Source organism: Phalacrocorax aristotelis, chromosome 2 (assembly GCF_949628215.1).
Source record: "Phalacrocorax aristotelis chromosome 2, bGulAri2.1, whole genome shotgun sequence".
Classification (NCBI taxonomy): Eukaryota; Metazoa; Chordata; class Aves; order Suliformes; family Phalacrocoracidae; genus Phalacrocorax; species Phalacrocorax aristotelis.
This window is the reverse complement of record NC_134277.1, coordinates 120861508-120876895: the sequence shown is the minus strand read 5'-3', so window position 1 is coordinate 120876895 and position 15388 is coordinate 120861508. Positions and strand designations below refer to the sequence as shown.

The window sequence follows — 15388 nt, the reverse complement described above, 5'->3', positions numbered from 1 at the left end:
TCCACATAGAGTGTATGAAGGTTATCTGGTCCTATTTTACAGTTTAATCCCTATTACCATTATTGTTATTTTTGGTTCATCTCCAAGACACATTAAAGCATTGTATCCCTCTGAACATAATTAGGTTAATGTTTCATGTTTGTAGGACAGCTTCTTAGACTTTTTAATAGCTTGACTGCTAAGTTTCAGTGCCTTGTTCTGCTTCCTGACACCTTTCATTAGTGATCTCTGCAGTCATATTCCCATTCTGTGTATTAATTAAATAGTTAGCATTCAATAGTGTGCCACAGTATCATTTATTTATGTGGTTATAAGGCTAACAGTCTTTAAAGAAAACATAATTGTGAAATCTGTGTGTTCTCATAAAACAGTTCATCTATGTCATGTAGCTTTAAATTCCCAGCATGGGAACTAGTGTTCTGGAACTTCATCCCTTCATAAGGTTGAAGCAAACATTTGCTGGAACTAAGTATTGTATACATAAGAGTAGTCTAAGCTTGCCTCTAAGGACCTGTGACCTTTTCTGTTTTGCTCTGGGTATTTCTATGGTAACTGCCACCTTTGCCTTTTTGGGTTCTGATATTATTTTACTGTTTGGATAATACCCTTGCTCAGGACCAGCATAAAATCATCAAACTCCATTCATTTGGGATTAATTATGTAAAAGTAGTTATAACAAATTGTATTTTGACCCTATACCCCTTTATCATGTCTCATCTCTTTCAAATTATTCTTTCATAATCTTCAAAAATTTTTGAATCTCTTTCCCTGTATTTGCGATTGTATTCAAAAAGTAGTAATATGTTGTGCACAAAGTGTGCATATTAATAGATGTAGCTGTTACATTCTCTTAGTTAATTTCAAGACCAAAGCTTACCAAGTTCCAAGTTAAAGGAATAAAATCAGGTATGAGAAAATCTAACACATGCCCACACATGAAGTTTAGCAGCCTTCTGTATTCTCTTTCTTTCTCCAGATAACAGCAAGTGGATCTCCACAAGGCAACGTAGCTGTGCTTTTGTAAATACTCCATTACCCTGTATTAACAAAGTTATTTGTCACATTCAAGAGTTAGAATTAAAAATGGAGAAATGCTTTCAACAGGTACATTTATGGTTGAAAATGGCGAAGTGCTTTTTTTCTTTATAGGAATAAGTATGTATTTAAATAGGATTACTACATTGATTTTTATAAAAATTCAACTTACGTCATATGCACTCTACAAAATAGTGCCCAGCAGGTCCATTTACTGGTCATGATTTACTGGTTTTTCATCTACATAACAGTTCTGGCAAATCAAACTGTCTTACTAAAAAAAAAACAATATAATAATGTAATATTAATATAAAGATTAATAAATTAATATATGACGATTCAGGTGCACATAGAGTCAAGTTGCTTCAATTATATCAATTGTCTTCAAAATAGTTTTGGATATTAATCTTGAGTAGACAGTCAAATTGATCTGTGTTCCATTTTCTGTCATTTATAGTAAGCAATGTTTTTTCCTGAACAGTTCTTAACAATTCCTTGATTAAAAAATTTCTTTAATCTTACATTGAGAGACATGAATTTGAAAATATTTTGGTTCTTTATCGAGCAGTACACAATGTTTTCCTAGCCTATATAGATTTTGTGTGAGTAGAAACAAGAATAAAGGAAAGCTAAAAAAACAGGTAGGTAGATAAAGAAAGAATGCAATATATACCGTTTTAAAGTATAGTAAAATCTTCCCATTAACTTCTTTGAGAACATGATTAGTATCATTTAAATAATTCACTTTTGCTAGAGAACTGTTTTCCAAACGATAATAAATTTTGCATATGTCTACACTGCAAGAAGATCTCATCACTTCTTGCACAGACAAGTTATATTTAAATAATTTATCTCCAATACTGACGACAATAATGTTATCGTAGCAGCACATCAGGAAAAATATCTTAGATTAGTATTCTACAAATGCTGTTAAGTACTCTGCAGGGAGATTTCTGCAACTGCAGCATAGATACTAGAAGAATCCAAGGTGCATGAACTACTGTTATATCTGGATTTACAGTAGACATGAATTTGACAGGAAATTTTATGTGGCCTCGTTCACCTTTATTTAAAATGATGTGAGAATAGTGAAATGATTTTAATGTCATAATTTTGTCATTATTATACATTAAATAGATGGGCACGCATTGACATGTCCAGATGTTTATTTCCTTTAATGTTCGCTTAAATTGCTTGTGTAAGTCTTGTGCATATCTTCCACATCTCTTCTAAGTTTGTGTTACTTAGTTTACAGAGATTGAAAACAGTCTGAGGCCTCTAGATGATGACATCATCATAACTATGAGTTAGGAAAAAAAGAGGTGGGGTTGCTGTAGTACAAGTATTTCGTTAATGCTCTTAAAAGTCAAAATTAGGCATATATACTGAAATGACTATACTACAAATATAGAGAGTTTAGATTTTACTTTTCTATATATGAATTTATACCTCTGCTGGTAAGTTAAATATTACCATCAATGTGTCCATGTGACATGGAAGACCATACTGTTAAATCCATACTGTTAAATTCTTACCGTCCAAAACGTCCAAAACGTCCAAAACTGCTTTTGAGGAACGGTCCCTGACCCTTTCCAGTTCCTGAATTATGCTTGGAAACAGTTTGGGAATGGTCTGTGATTGTGGTAAAGTCCCTTACTGCAGGTTGTACCAGTAAGATTTAGTAACGGTTTAATGGCGTAGGTGATCAAGTTGCTGGGTCCAGAAAACTTCCTAGGCAGTGTTTAATTTACGGTTGTAGGCATAGCCCTAATGAAGAAAAAGCATGTGAAGATCAGATAGAATCTCTGCTGTAGTTCTGAGATTAAAAACAAAGTACAGCGGTTAAGAGTGAAAATAGAATTAACAATATTAAGTGTTATTTGCAAGCATTCTACAAAATTGAGTAATACTTAACATGTATGTACAAAAGCTGGGTTTTTTAGCAGCTGTTTGGAGATGCATAATTTTTAGGAATTCAAAAACTTTGTAATTGTGTTAAAATGTTAAAAAGCATTCATCTCTATGCACACTAAGTAGATCCTCTTATGATATTAAATTTGGTGGCCTATTACACTTTTTGTTAGGGATCTGAAGAATTGAATAACATCTGAGATGTATAATGGAGTTCATGTTTTTCCTTTGCAGTATGGTTGTGTGTTTAATGAGAAGAAAATTCCATGGTAAGAATCATACATACAAAATAATACAAAAAAATGCATTTGTTTTAATGTCAGGTAATTATTTTATGCGATGTTAGTCTGGCTATAAAGTCTGCTTTGTGAACTGTAGAGTTTACCAAGTTCTTCTGTAACGCAGAATGCATCTAACATAATCATTCTTAGTGCCTGCAGGATCTAGTTCCATTGGAAGACCAAAAGTGTTTATGGAGTATTTCTCATATCTTTCCTACTCAGTGTTTAACTTTCAAAGATTCAAATGATCACAGGTCTCAGGAACCACCTAAGTGATTAATTTCTGTTGGTAACAGCTGTTCAGTTATTGATACCTCTGAAGTTGTGCCAGTTGTACGTACCTAATATGTATCTTCAGGGTACCTAAATATGCATAAGGATCCTTATTTTAAGCTCTCGTTGCCTTAAGTTTTGGGTTGGAACCTTATGTATAAGGCTTCTGAACTTTTCTGCATACTTACGCTAATCTTTGTGAAGTTCTCTAAATACCATGTACAATTTTCTGAATTTGCAGAGAGGGTGAAATTTACTCTCGTTTCAGTTTAGCTAGACACAGAGAGAACACAACTAATTTAAAAGGGAGTAGGAAAAAAGTTTGAGTGGAACAGCCATTTCTTCATCATATGCAGTAACAAGATGGAGAAAATAATTTTTTTTTTTCATTTTTTTTTCTTTCCTGGTTTTCCTATACTGCATACTGTTAAGATTCTTAGTAAATGCATGATTTCTGTGTTTTCAGTGCCATTTACCAGCTACTTATGTTTAGTTCAAAAAACTTGTGTGACAAAATTGCCATGAATCATACTATAGTGTTTAAAACTATATATCTTTAGAGTTAGAGAGCAAGAGAGGATGCTTGTTAAAACCAAAACAGAACATAATTCCTAAATTAAAAATAACAAGTTGAAGAATGTTTGCACTGGAGATGTCTGGAATATATACAGAGTTGTTAAAGGTTATAAATCTCAAATGTAAATTTAAAATTTAATTTTAAAACATAAAACTCATGCAGATTTTTTCTAAATTTTACATATTTGCTGCATGTATTTTGAAATACGCTAAAGAACTCAGACTTCTCCTAAGCCAGGATACACTTGTACTGTAGTGTATTTCAAAGCCAAATACTCACAAAGTATGCAAAATAAGTCTGAATGTGTGACTTTACATTTTATTATTCATGATGCAGGCTACTTTATGATGTAGTTCTAGTTACAAAGATTAAAAAAGAATTTTGAAGAGGCGAATGTATCTCATACACTGAGCTTGTTGTCCTGGCTGTTTTGCTCAACAAACCCTGTGTTTCCCTGTGTATTTTTACTTCAAGTCAGATACACCCATTGAGTTATTTTGTCTTTGCCTACTTATCCAACTCCTCTTCATCAAACTCCTGCTTCTGTATCTGATTTGATATCTCTTCCATCACCAGGGCCCAGTTTTCCTGTCCAATGTCTTTATTCCCTGTAATTTAGATGTATTTTCTGTTGATCTAAGGGGAGGAGGCTTCAATAATATTTCTTTCGGTCTGTTTTTGGCATAGGCTTTTTGTTTTTTATTTCTTAATGGAAAAGGAACTTTTTTGTGGAGTTCTTTCAAATATATACGTTCACATTAGTCATGTATGTGTGATGTAACACTGTGACTGCAGATCTCATCTTAGCTGCATATGAAGAGCCTCTATGTGCTCTTTAAGCCACACATGTGGGCTTAAGTGGATTCCTCCCCTTGTTCCCAACTCCAGTAGGCTAATGAGCCTCTTCAGTTCACATGCGGGCCGATTTGCTTGCGTTCTTCCTTGACTATTTGTGTTACTTCTTTCACCCTTTTACTTGCATGTTAGATTTGTCCTAATCTCATTGTAACAAAACCCCTCATCTCTGCTTTTGAGTCTCCCAGATTTCAAAAGCTTTTCTTTTGGAAACTGATTAAGCCTTGTGCCTTGATTGTTTTTCCTTTGTATATCTAAGAAATCTTTTTTCTGCATTGTTGACCCTCAAATGAAGACTTCCCTTAAACTGATAACACTGAAACTACATCTGATCTGCAGTGGCAATGTATCTGTGCCTGCAGAGAGACAGCACTAAATGCTTTTGCCACTTAGAAGAGTCTGGAAAGTATAGCACGTATTGCTCCTGTATATTCAGAACTTGGAAAGAGTAACACTTTTCTATAACAGTTTGTCTTTGGCACGTCCTTGGGTATGAGGACAAAAATTGAAGATCTGTGTAAGTACAAGATGTAAAGAAATCTGTTTTTTGTATTTCTGTAAAGAAATATGAGAAAAGCACTTACATGGGAATTGTTCAATTAATAATTCTTCTGTATGACCTGCAGTGTTTTTTAACAATTATTCAATTGAACTAGCCAGCATTTAGATGTATAAGATTCAAGAAAGGAAACTTTGACTTAGTAGAAGTAATATTTTTGTAACAATGCTAATTCAAATTCACTCTCAAATTTTTTAGTGACAGTGTTTTTTATCTACAGGATAACAAAACAGGTCAGTGCTGAATCTATTGAAGATATCTCATTATCATTATCCACTAAGTTGGATTTTAAAGAAGCTGATGTACCTTGTGAAGGTAAAACTATTTCATAGTACTCAGTCTGAGTGGTAAAAGTTACTTATGCTCATTTAATATATGCTTTGCATTTGTAATAATAGTTGCTTGTTGCCTGCTCTGTCTTATGTAAATGATGTGAGTATCCTTTGAAATGTGTGTATCATCTGTCAAGCTGAAAGACACATACATTTTAAATGTTACATTAAGTACTATTAAATAATCCTGTTTGTAAAAAGATAATTTACATTTATGTATTTAGATTCATACTGTATCTTAACCCATCTAGGATTTGAACCAGCTAAACTGGTTATGTTGGTTGTTGGAAATTCTAGCTTTTGGGTTTTTTTTTTCCATTTAGTTTCCATGGAACAAATAACTGCATCGCTATTACAGGGTATTCATAACATACTCCCAGTGTAGAGTTCTGTTTCTTACAGTTTGCATCCTTACTCAGATTATATATTTTTTTAATTGTTTCAAATATTAAAGAGATTGTGTGCAATTTTTTTAAGCCAGTGTGCAGCCTTTTAAGTACTACTAGCCTGAGGCGATCCTGTCTGTAGTAAATTGTGTGATAAAATTTCTGCTGATGGCAGTGAAGCCAAAATTTCACTCCAGATTTTAAGTAGTTGTCCTCCTTTCCAATGCTTGCAGTTTTTAATCAAAATAATTTAGGAAACTATTGACTGTGGAATCAAAATGGAAATATCTTGGACTCTGTAGCATATATAATTCCCATTTTTTATTGATCAGGACAATGGATGACCTCAAAGAATCTCTTATTGAAACAAATCACTTTGGCATTTTTGATAGCCAAATTTTGCAGAATTAAATGGTGATGATTCACATGTATCATAAGTAAAATAGTGCTGTTGAGACGTTACACAAGTATTTTTAGAACTCCAAAAACTTTAATGAAGTAATTGATACTTACTTAGGGACATAAAATGAAATAAATATTCTTTAAAAAGTTGAGATGATTAGGAACGGGTACTATTCTTTGCTTGATGAGTAATTACCCAATGAGGCATAGATGAAAAATTTTTACCATCTATATTAATACATTTTTGTTGCACTCTGCATTGGAAATAAGCTGGAGGAAAATGCTATAGAATGTGAAAGTCCTGTTTGTAACCAGTTGCGCATGCTTTGTTGTGAAGAGGCTTTATATTGAGAAAGAAGCTGGAATAAGAGTGTATGTTTAAGCCTTCAAAAAAATAATTATAATGTATTTTTAAATACAGCAGTGTACCCAATTTTACTTACTGTGATACATGTGAACAGGCCAACTTTGTGTTGAGAACAAAGCTTGAATAAAGGGCATGTCATTAAGCTTTCATAAAAATATTTTTAATGTATTTTTAAAGATGACAAGACATTAACCTTGAAGCAGGAAGCAGAAGCTTTGCTATTGGAAGTTACTGAGCTAATTAAGCGGCTGGAGGCTGATCGTGAGGAAGCAGAAAAAGCTTTGGAGTTGGAGAAACAACGAAGGAAAAAGCTTGGCATGAAAATTGATTGTATGTCACTTTGGAGGCTTCAGCAGCTCCCTGCAGCCGTTCAAGAAGGTATTGGTATTGAAACTAAGAATATCTGTTATTTTTTCAGTCAGTTCATTAAAAAAAATAAGAATTATGGTATGACTGGAGTTGGGTTTACTGTAATAGGGGTACAGTATTTACTCTTCTGAATGGGTATGTTTGAATATGTATCTGGAAAAAAGGTAGGGGAAGGACTATGGAATGTTCAGCATTTTTGGAGAAATAGTGTAAGAGTAGACAGAACACTCAAGATGATAATAAATACTCAGTTTGGGGCAAGAAATGAGAAGCTGAAACAGAATTATAAAATCATGCATTTGAGTTAAACCGCAGATTAAACTACAAAAAAATTTATTTGTTTTGAGAGAAATTAAAATGTGATAAACTTGAATAAAGTACTTATATATTTAGTAGGAATTGTTTGACAGAACCATTGGCAGGTCTCCTTGATATCCAAGATTCCAAGGATGTTTATTATTACCTTTCGTGATGAACTGGCATCTGCACAATAGAATTAAAGAAAAAAGAAAAATAAAGCAGCTACTTAGCAGCTGTTTGCTCTTTGTCTTCTGACTCACGGTCAGAAGCAGGTACCATCTCAACCTAGACTTACAGAAAAGTCATGTAATTTGTAACAGTAGGTCCCTGAACGTAAAATCACAGTTGTTACTCTAGTACATATTCTGGTGCACATCATCCTGAGATCTTCGACAAATACCTCACAATTCAGAGTGTGGTGACAGTGCAAGAATCTTCCATAACTATGTTTACTGGTGAGTAAACGCTGAGTGAAAATCAGTGTACAAGGGAGGCATGCCAGGAGTTGTTTAGTCCCAAATGCTTTTTTCCCTCTCTCTCTCTCTCTCTCTCTCTCTCTCTCTCTTTCTTTCCTCCTGCCTCCCATGAAGGCAAAATGTCAAATAGTGCCAACCCCTAGCAATATATGAGCACAGTGTATGCGTGCTTGTTTGTTTATTTTAGCCAATGGCTAACTCTTGACTTGGAAAATAGAAACCTGTGTTAAGGTGTTACCAGTTTGCAGAGTTTGCTTTCCTTAAAAGCAATTGCCTCTGAAGGACAATTTATGATGCCCTGAAAACAGAAGATGAGATTGAGTAAAGAATCAGAATCAAAATTCATTGATAGGTTAGAAACTGCTTTCAGGAGAAAATCCTGTGGCAACAGAAAGGTCAGTTTTACAGAAGCAAAGAACTGCAGGAAGAGAAGGTTGATAACATCATCTTCATTCTTCAGCACAGTAGTTCAGGATTTGAGCTGCAGAGATGTTACTTTATGTACTTACCTACAGTGATGCTGCTGTAAATCATGTTTTTGCATGATGCTATACATTCCTGTTGCTTTTACTTTACTGTTACCATTCCCTATAAATATCAAAAGTTTGGAATAGTGGAATAAAATTAACACATTTTCAATTCTGTTAGTATATGAAATGATACAGTATTTATGGAAAAAAAAGGCAAAATAAACGAGTATGAAGTTTGGTTGTGAAAATTAATCAACTCTTCTCCCTTGATTTTTCAGTGGGGTATGTCAATATGATGTTGTGTCCTTGGAGTAAATTTCTAATTTTCAGGATTATAACTTTTCACAGTGCTATCTAGAAGACAAAAGTTATGCTAAAATGGAATTGGGGATAAAGGGAGAATACTCTCAGGGATGTTACGATTATCCCTAATCTAAGTATTACAAACCCAAGAGATTTGTAATTAAGAGTTTGCATGACCCATTCAGAGTAGACACTGAATCCTGTTATTTCTTCAGACTTCCCTTGATTTCCATTATTGCTTGCTCCTGCCGCATCTCTGTCCTGTATCACACTCAGGTAATTGCAGTGACATAACCTATCTTCAGAAATTACCCTTTCTGAAATATAACAAAAATTCAATGTAAAACACATTTTATTCATCTTAATGTTAGTTATCACTTTGTATGATGTAGAAAAGCCAGTATCTCATACAATGTCTCTTTAACTTTCAGTAGCAATGAAATAAGAATTTTGTAAATTTGTGATTTATGCCTTGTTAACACAGCAAAATTTATCGACTGTTAAGGGACTGCATTGAATATTCCACAGCTACTTCTCAGAGCTAGAGCCTTTTTTTCTCCTCACTAAAGTGTGTTTCTCTCTCCAATTTATGGCAAAGTTTACTGCTCTTGAGACATTTTCTGATTTTTTTTCTCATCTGATAATCTTACTTTACTTTCCCTAGTTTCATACCAGTAATTTTTCCATCAGCTGCTGGACACCATCTCTAATAAGCTTTTTTTTTCTGAGCAGAATAAAATATATGTTGTTATTCAGCAGCCAGTGGTCTAGTCATGTATTTTCTTGTAAAGACCCATAGGAAATTTATGCCAAAGTCAGAAAAGTAAATGCAGCAAACTGAGCTAAGACTGACATATTTCATGAATATGTTTTGTTTGTTGGCTTTGAGTTTGTATCTTTAGTTTAGCTCTCTTGAAGCCACTTTTAGTTCAGGAAGTGTCCCTGAACTGAAAACAGTTGGCATATTAAGAGGATGTGGGATTTATACTTGCCCTGTTCTTCCTCTGCATCCCCATATATCTGTTGCTGGAGACTAGGAAGCTCAGTAAAGCTGTTCTGATGTTATAATAGCCTCCTCTAGATATGCCTTAAGGGTAGATGTTTTAATATCCTTCAATAAAAACAAATCTACCCCTCACTTTGAAGACTTGCTTGAATTACCAGTTAGGATTATTAAATACGAGTTCAAAAACAGTTCCACTGCTAATGCAATATTTGGTGTCTTTTGTAACCGATGTCCTCTTTTGGCCTTCACAGTAGTTTACAGCAAAATTTTGCAACTCTTAGTGTTATGACAACTTATTTCCTAATTTCAGTAGGTACTTACGGTGTCACTCAGATTCTCAGATTTTGTGATGCTAATTACCTTTTTAACAGAATATGAAATGTGTGTTCAAGATACCTTGGAGCTACAATGGCATTTTGATTGTAAAAGCCGTCAGCTGCGACAGGTGCAAAACCAAATACTTAAGACAGAAACAGTCAACAGAAAGATTCAGGAGGATATAGACTTCATGAAGAAACACAGCCCTCTGCTGGAAGAAAAGCTGAATGTAGAGGGTGAAGCTGTGAAGGATGTGTTACTGGCTTATGAAAAGGTAAATGCAAACAAATGAGGATTCTTTTAGAACTTTTCCACCTCATAGGCACATACCTTTCTAGAGAATAGCGGTCTTTTGGAAGTACCAAAGTCTGTTTTAGATTTTGTACACAAAGACTGCGAATTGTGTGTCCATACAGCTACATAGAGGCACTCAGTGCAGACAGAACCTGGGAAGGAGGATGATGTCTCTTACGCATATATGGACTGTAATTCTCACTTTGTAAGTTGATTTCATGTGGGACTTTTCATGGGAAAGGTAGAAGGTACATATCTGATATATGCATAGATCTTTCTCAGATTTCTTACGGACATCAGTGTTTGTTCCAGAATGTGGAGATGTTGGAAGCTGTCAGAAAAACGTTTGTAAGATTTAATTATTCTTAAGTGCTGATGTACATTTTTCCTATTTTATTTGTTGACAGTATTTATTGATAATATGTTGATAATAATTTCTTATTTGTTGATAACAAATGCCTAATGTGGATGTCAGGCTGAATAATCAATGTGTAGTAAAGTAGCTTAAAGCTCATGACTAAAAAGGGAGGGATACTGTGCTACTTCAGGTACAGCTTTTAGTACTAGTTATTATGCTTACTGTATATTTTCTATAGTAACTTTTAAATACTATATAAACAGTATACTGTGTAAATACAAATACTACTATTTCTGTTGTAACTTTAATACAGAGATTAATCTCTCTTTCAAGGTACTTACAGTCTAAAAATGGGTTTTGTTTGTAGGTGATTCTTAATAAGTATTGTTTATTTTAATTTGTTTTATTTTTAACTTCTCAAATTTTGAGGACTCAACAGATGTCAAAATACTTCTAAAATTAAAAAGACTTAATTGCCTATTACTCTAATAATATGAGAATTATGAATTAGTTCTGATCTATGAAGTAGCTAACAGTTCAATTAGTGTTTGAGATATGTTCAAAATACTGGTAATTAAAAATCAAGTTGGTTATTTTATTTTGTATCCTTTTTTCTTGTTAATGTGGTAGAATATATTGTATGCAGTTAAAATATTGAGGTGTGCTAAAATACAACTCAGGAAGTAGACTTAAAATATTTTTTTTCTAAAGACTCTCTTAAATAAATAGGTTTTTTCAGACGGTTATTTTCCCTTTCTTTCTAAAAAGTGACACTACATATCCTAAGAAGATAGATTTGGTGTTACTGTAACTTATATTTGATTTCAACAAATTTTCTAATTGTCAAATAAAATATTTATGACTTTTATTGTGCTCTAATCTATATGCTGTTTGTTACTTAGTTTTGGTTTTTCCTCCCATGGCCTTAAAAAGCAGCTGAGACATCATTTTCTTTGCAATTAAAACAATTTATTTAATTTTCAATCTCTAGCTTTTAATATCCAGAGAAGTAGTTTGAGCAGTGAAGTGCTAGATTGTAATAAAGATTTTATATCATGTTATTTGTTCATATTTATAATATTTTAAAAAGCAGATACAGTAGACGTGCATACCTCTGAGTGTCCCAGTACTACTTGTACCATTGAAAACAGTGTTCATTGCCTTCATTGTCTCAGGCCCCTCTTTTACATAGGTGGCTGCCGGTCTTGCACATCCTGTAGGAGATGTGTAAGTAATGATTCTGTCAGGTTGCTGAGCAAATCCTCAGTGGCTTTTTTTGACATGATTTCTTTCTTTCTGCTCCAGAGGTCACTATCTTCCCATGCAAGGTAGCCACCTTTTCACAATAACTTCGGTTTTGTTAACAGAGTGAAATCCCTCTTGCTAACATTTATGTTATGCAATTTTACAACACACATTCTGTTGTCTTTTGCTAGGATTGTATCTATTGCAGATCATGCAGAGTTAAAGTTCACAAAGTACTACTTCAACTTTAAACTTCAATTTTTAAACTGCAAAGAATCAGACAAATCTTGAAATTATTTTTTATTTTAAACATTATGTATTGTTTTTATATAACACTTTTTAGAAAACTTGTTTTATTTTCTTAGACATCAAAAATATATAATGATGTTTGTTGTGAACTCATGGAAATCCAAAAGACAATGAAAAGAATTGATGAAGAATCTGAAAAGAAGATAAAATCTATGTATGAGAAAATTAAATATGCTGAGACGCTACTGAGTCAATACAAGTAAGAACTATTCAATACAGTATTATAATGTCCTGTATTTTCATAGTGACAGTCAAACTGTAGAAAATCAGCTTTTAGAAAGAATTTTAAGTTCTGATTTTTGTAAAATTAAAATTGATAGAATTATACATAAAAGAAGTGTTTGCCTTGTTTGTCTTAGCTTGCATTAGCAGAATAAGAAGGGATGATGTCCAGAAATATACCAAAATGGAAAGGTCCATGAATTGACTCCTAAAGCATGCCATGCTTTACTTGCCTATGAATTTTTAATCCCTTTGACAGAACTTTTTGCTATCATTCTTATAGACTGCACAGATTACTTCCTTTGAACAGCTGCACTTATCATAGCACCATAGTTATGTTATAACTTCATTTTGAACTTGCATATTAACCAGAACAATTCTGGCCAACAAAACATACTTTTGAGCTTATCGTAATACCTTTTCTTTCTGTTTGTTTTTGTGTTTTTCTTTTTTTTAGCAAACAAACAAAATCACTGTAACTTTATTGGACTGCAAGGTAGCTTCTGTATGGCAATGACTTACGTTGCAGTTTCCTCACTGTAACCTCTTGTCAGGCTATTAACTCCTGAGTTATCAAGTAGAGCTATAGTAACAGTAGAACACTGCTATTGGCCAGTCACTGACAAGTAATCTCTCCTTTCTGTCGCTAAACATACAGACAGAGAGTCAGCACCAAGAATAACTATGCCAAAGGACAAGAATACTAACTACTTTCATGTTTGGTACGAAATTGCACTTGACTTTGCTGCATATGCATATGGCTAGTTGCCAGGTTTTATTTGGCAGAGCAGAAAGTGACACAGTGGCTCTTTTTCACTTGTGATGAGGAAAGCTTACAGGCATAATTGAAAGACATCAGTAAATTTTTGAGGTAACTTTACTGGCAGTAACAGATGTTTCCATACCTCAGCCATGTGACAGCAACTCTTCTTCACATATAAGGTATTTCAAAAACTGTGTGTGGCAATTATGGAGTATATGTGTTTTATAGTAAGTCATCAAATTTGGTCCATCCTATTCATTCAGCACTACCTAGATTCACTAGGAATTTATATGCCAGTTCCATAATTCATGTTGTGCTATGTACAACTGAGTTGGGACAGCATGCGCTCTGTTGGTATTCTGGAGAGTTGGTATTAGAAAGTGCCTGATGTACAGTAGTGGCCGTAAACCTGTCTTGCTCACTGATGCTTCATTCAAGGCAGCAAGACTAATGCTAATGGTTGAAATGTACATGTAAACTCATGTCCTCAGTAACCTCATTTCAGCAGGTGTTAATTTCCCATCCAGCAAAACTATTGCCAAGGACTGTCCCATCTAACTCCCATTCCCTGTTTCTTTTCAAGGATGATTCTCATCAGAATTCACGATAGAGTTGGCCTCATTAGTTTACCTAAGAGCAGTAAAGGAGCAATTACAGAGCTGAAGAGAAGTTTCTAGTTACAGAATTTCTTAGTTTTTAATGAAATGAGGGCTTTAGAAGGATGTCTGTTATCTAAAGATACATGTATCATCACAAGTTAGTGCCGTTTCTCTTCTACAATCATTCTGTCTCTTCAGAATTGATCCATTCAGCTCGCAGGAAGTACTGTGAACACAGACTACTCCCTGATCGTTTTCAGAGGAGGATTATGTTTATTGGACTAACAGTGGAATTTAGTCTTCACAAAGTTCCTGGCAGTAGCGTTAGGTCCCTCAAAGAGATGGGCCATCTGTGTCTGCTAGATACCTAGGTGATTCTAGAATGCTGTGACAGTCTTTCCCTATGCTTCCAAATATGACTGTGAACTACAGGAGCTACTCTTCACACCAGCACAGATGTAGTATTTGCAAGAGCTGTTATTCAGTTCTCCTCAGTGAAAGCCTGTTTGCCAAAGATGGTTCTCATCTGTACCTATCTAAGAATCTGATGCTACATGTCAGCCTGTCTTTGTCAAGAAAACATAAAACTCTAGAAATTGTTATTAGCAGAAATAAACAGATTTTGCATGTTTACAGGCCAGCAGCACCCTGCCAGACTTTCTAAAAAGGCAGAAAGTAAGTAGTTATGAATAGCTTATTGTTGTGGCTTAAACTCAGTAGGCAGCTAAGCTCCAAACAGCTGCTTGCTCACTGCCCCTGAGCAGGATGGGTTGGAGAATCAGAAGGGTAAAAGTGCGAAAGCTTGTGGGTTGAGATAAGAACAGTTTAATAGGTAAAGCAAAAGCTGCGCATGCAAGCAAAGCAAGAAATTAGTTCACTACTTCCCATGGGCAGGCAGGTGTTTGGCCATCTCCAGGAAAGCAGGGCTCTATCACGCTACGCAGTTGCTTGGGAAGACAAAAGCCATCACTTCAAATGAATGACCCCCTTCCTCCTTCCTCTCTGCTTTTATATGCTGAGCATGATGCCATATGTTATGGGACATCCCTTTGGTCAGTTGGGGTCAGCTGTCCCAGCTGTGTCCCCTCCCAGCGTCTTGTGCACCCCCAGCCCACTCACTGGTGGGGTGGGGGGAGAAGCAGAAAAGGCCTTGACTCTGTGTAAGCACGGCTCAGCAGGAACAAAAACGTCCCTGAATTGTCAACACTATTTTCAGCACAAATCCAAAACACAGCCCCATACTAGCTACTGGGAAGAAAATTACCTCTATCCCAGGTAAAACCAGTATACTTATACACAAGACCATTGTAATTAGTGCATTCTGTCAGAGAAATATCTTCTGTAGGCTTGTCTGCCATGGAGGCCAACACTGAATCCT

General features: G+C 34.7%; 1 protein-coding gene across 3 annotated transcripts in view; it reads left to right on the top strand.

The window, feature by feature from the left end:
• CCDC178 (coiled-coil domain containing 178) overlaps positions 1 to 15388 on the top strand; it is a 193726-nt gene that overhangs the window by 12830 nt on the left and 165508 nt on the right. For 2 of the 3 annotated variants that reach the window (XM_075084950.1, XM_075084951.1), the window contains 5 exons: positions 3181 to 3215; positions 5712 to 5806; positions 7156 to 7356; positions 10274 to 10494; positions 12483 to 12625. In XM_075084950.1, coding sequence (XP_074941051.1) covers positions 3181 to 3215; positions 5712 to 5806; positions 7156 to 7356; positions 10274 to 10494; positions 12483 to 12625 — 695 coding nt within the window. Of the gene's footprint in view, positions 1 to 976; positions 1105 to 3180; positions 3216 to 5711; positions 5807 to 7155; positions 7357 to 10273; positions 10495 to 12482; positions 12626 to 15388 lie in introns of all 3 variants that reach the window. The other variant, XM_075084949.1, reaches the window with a different exon arrangement.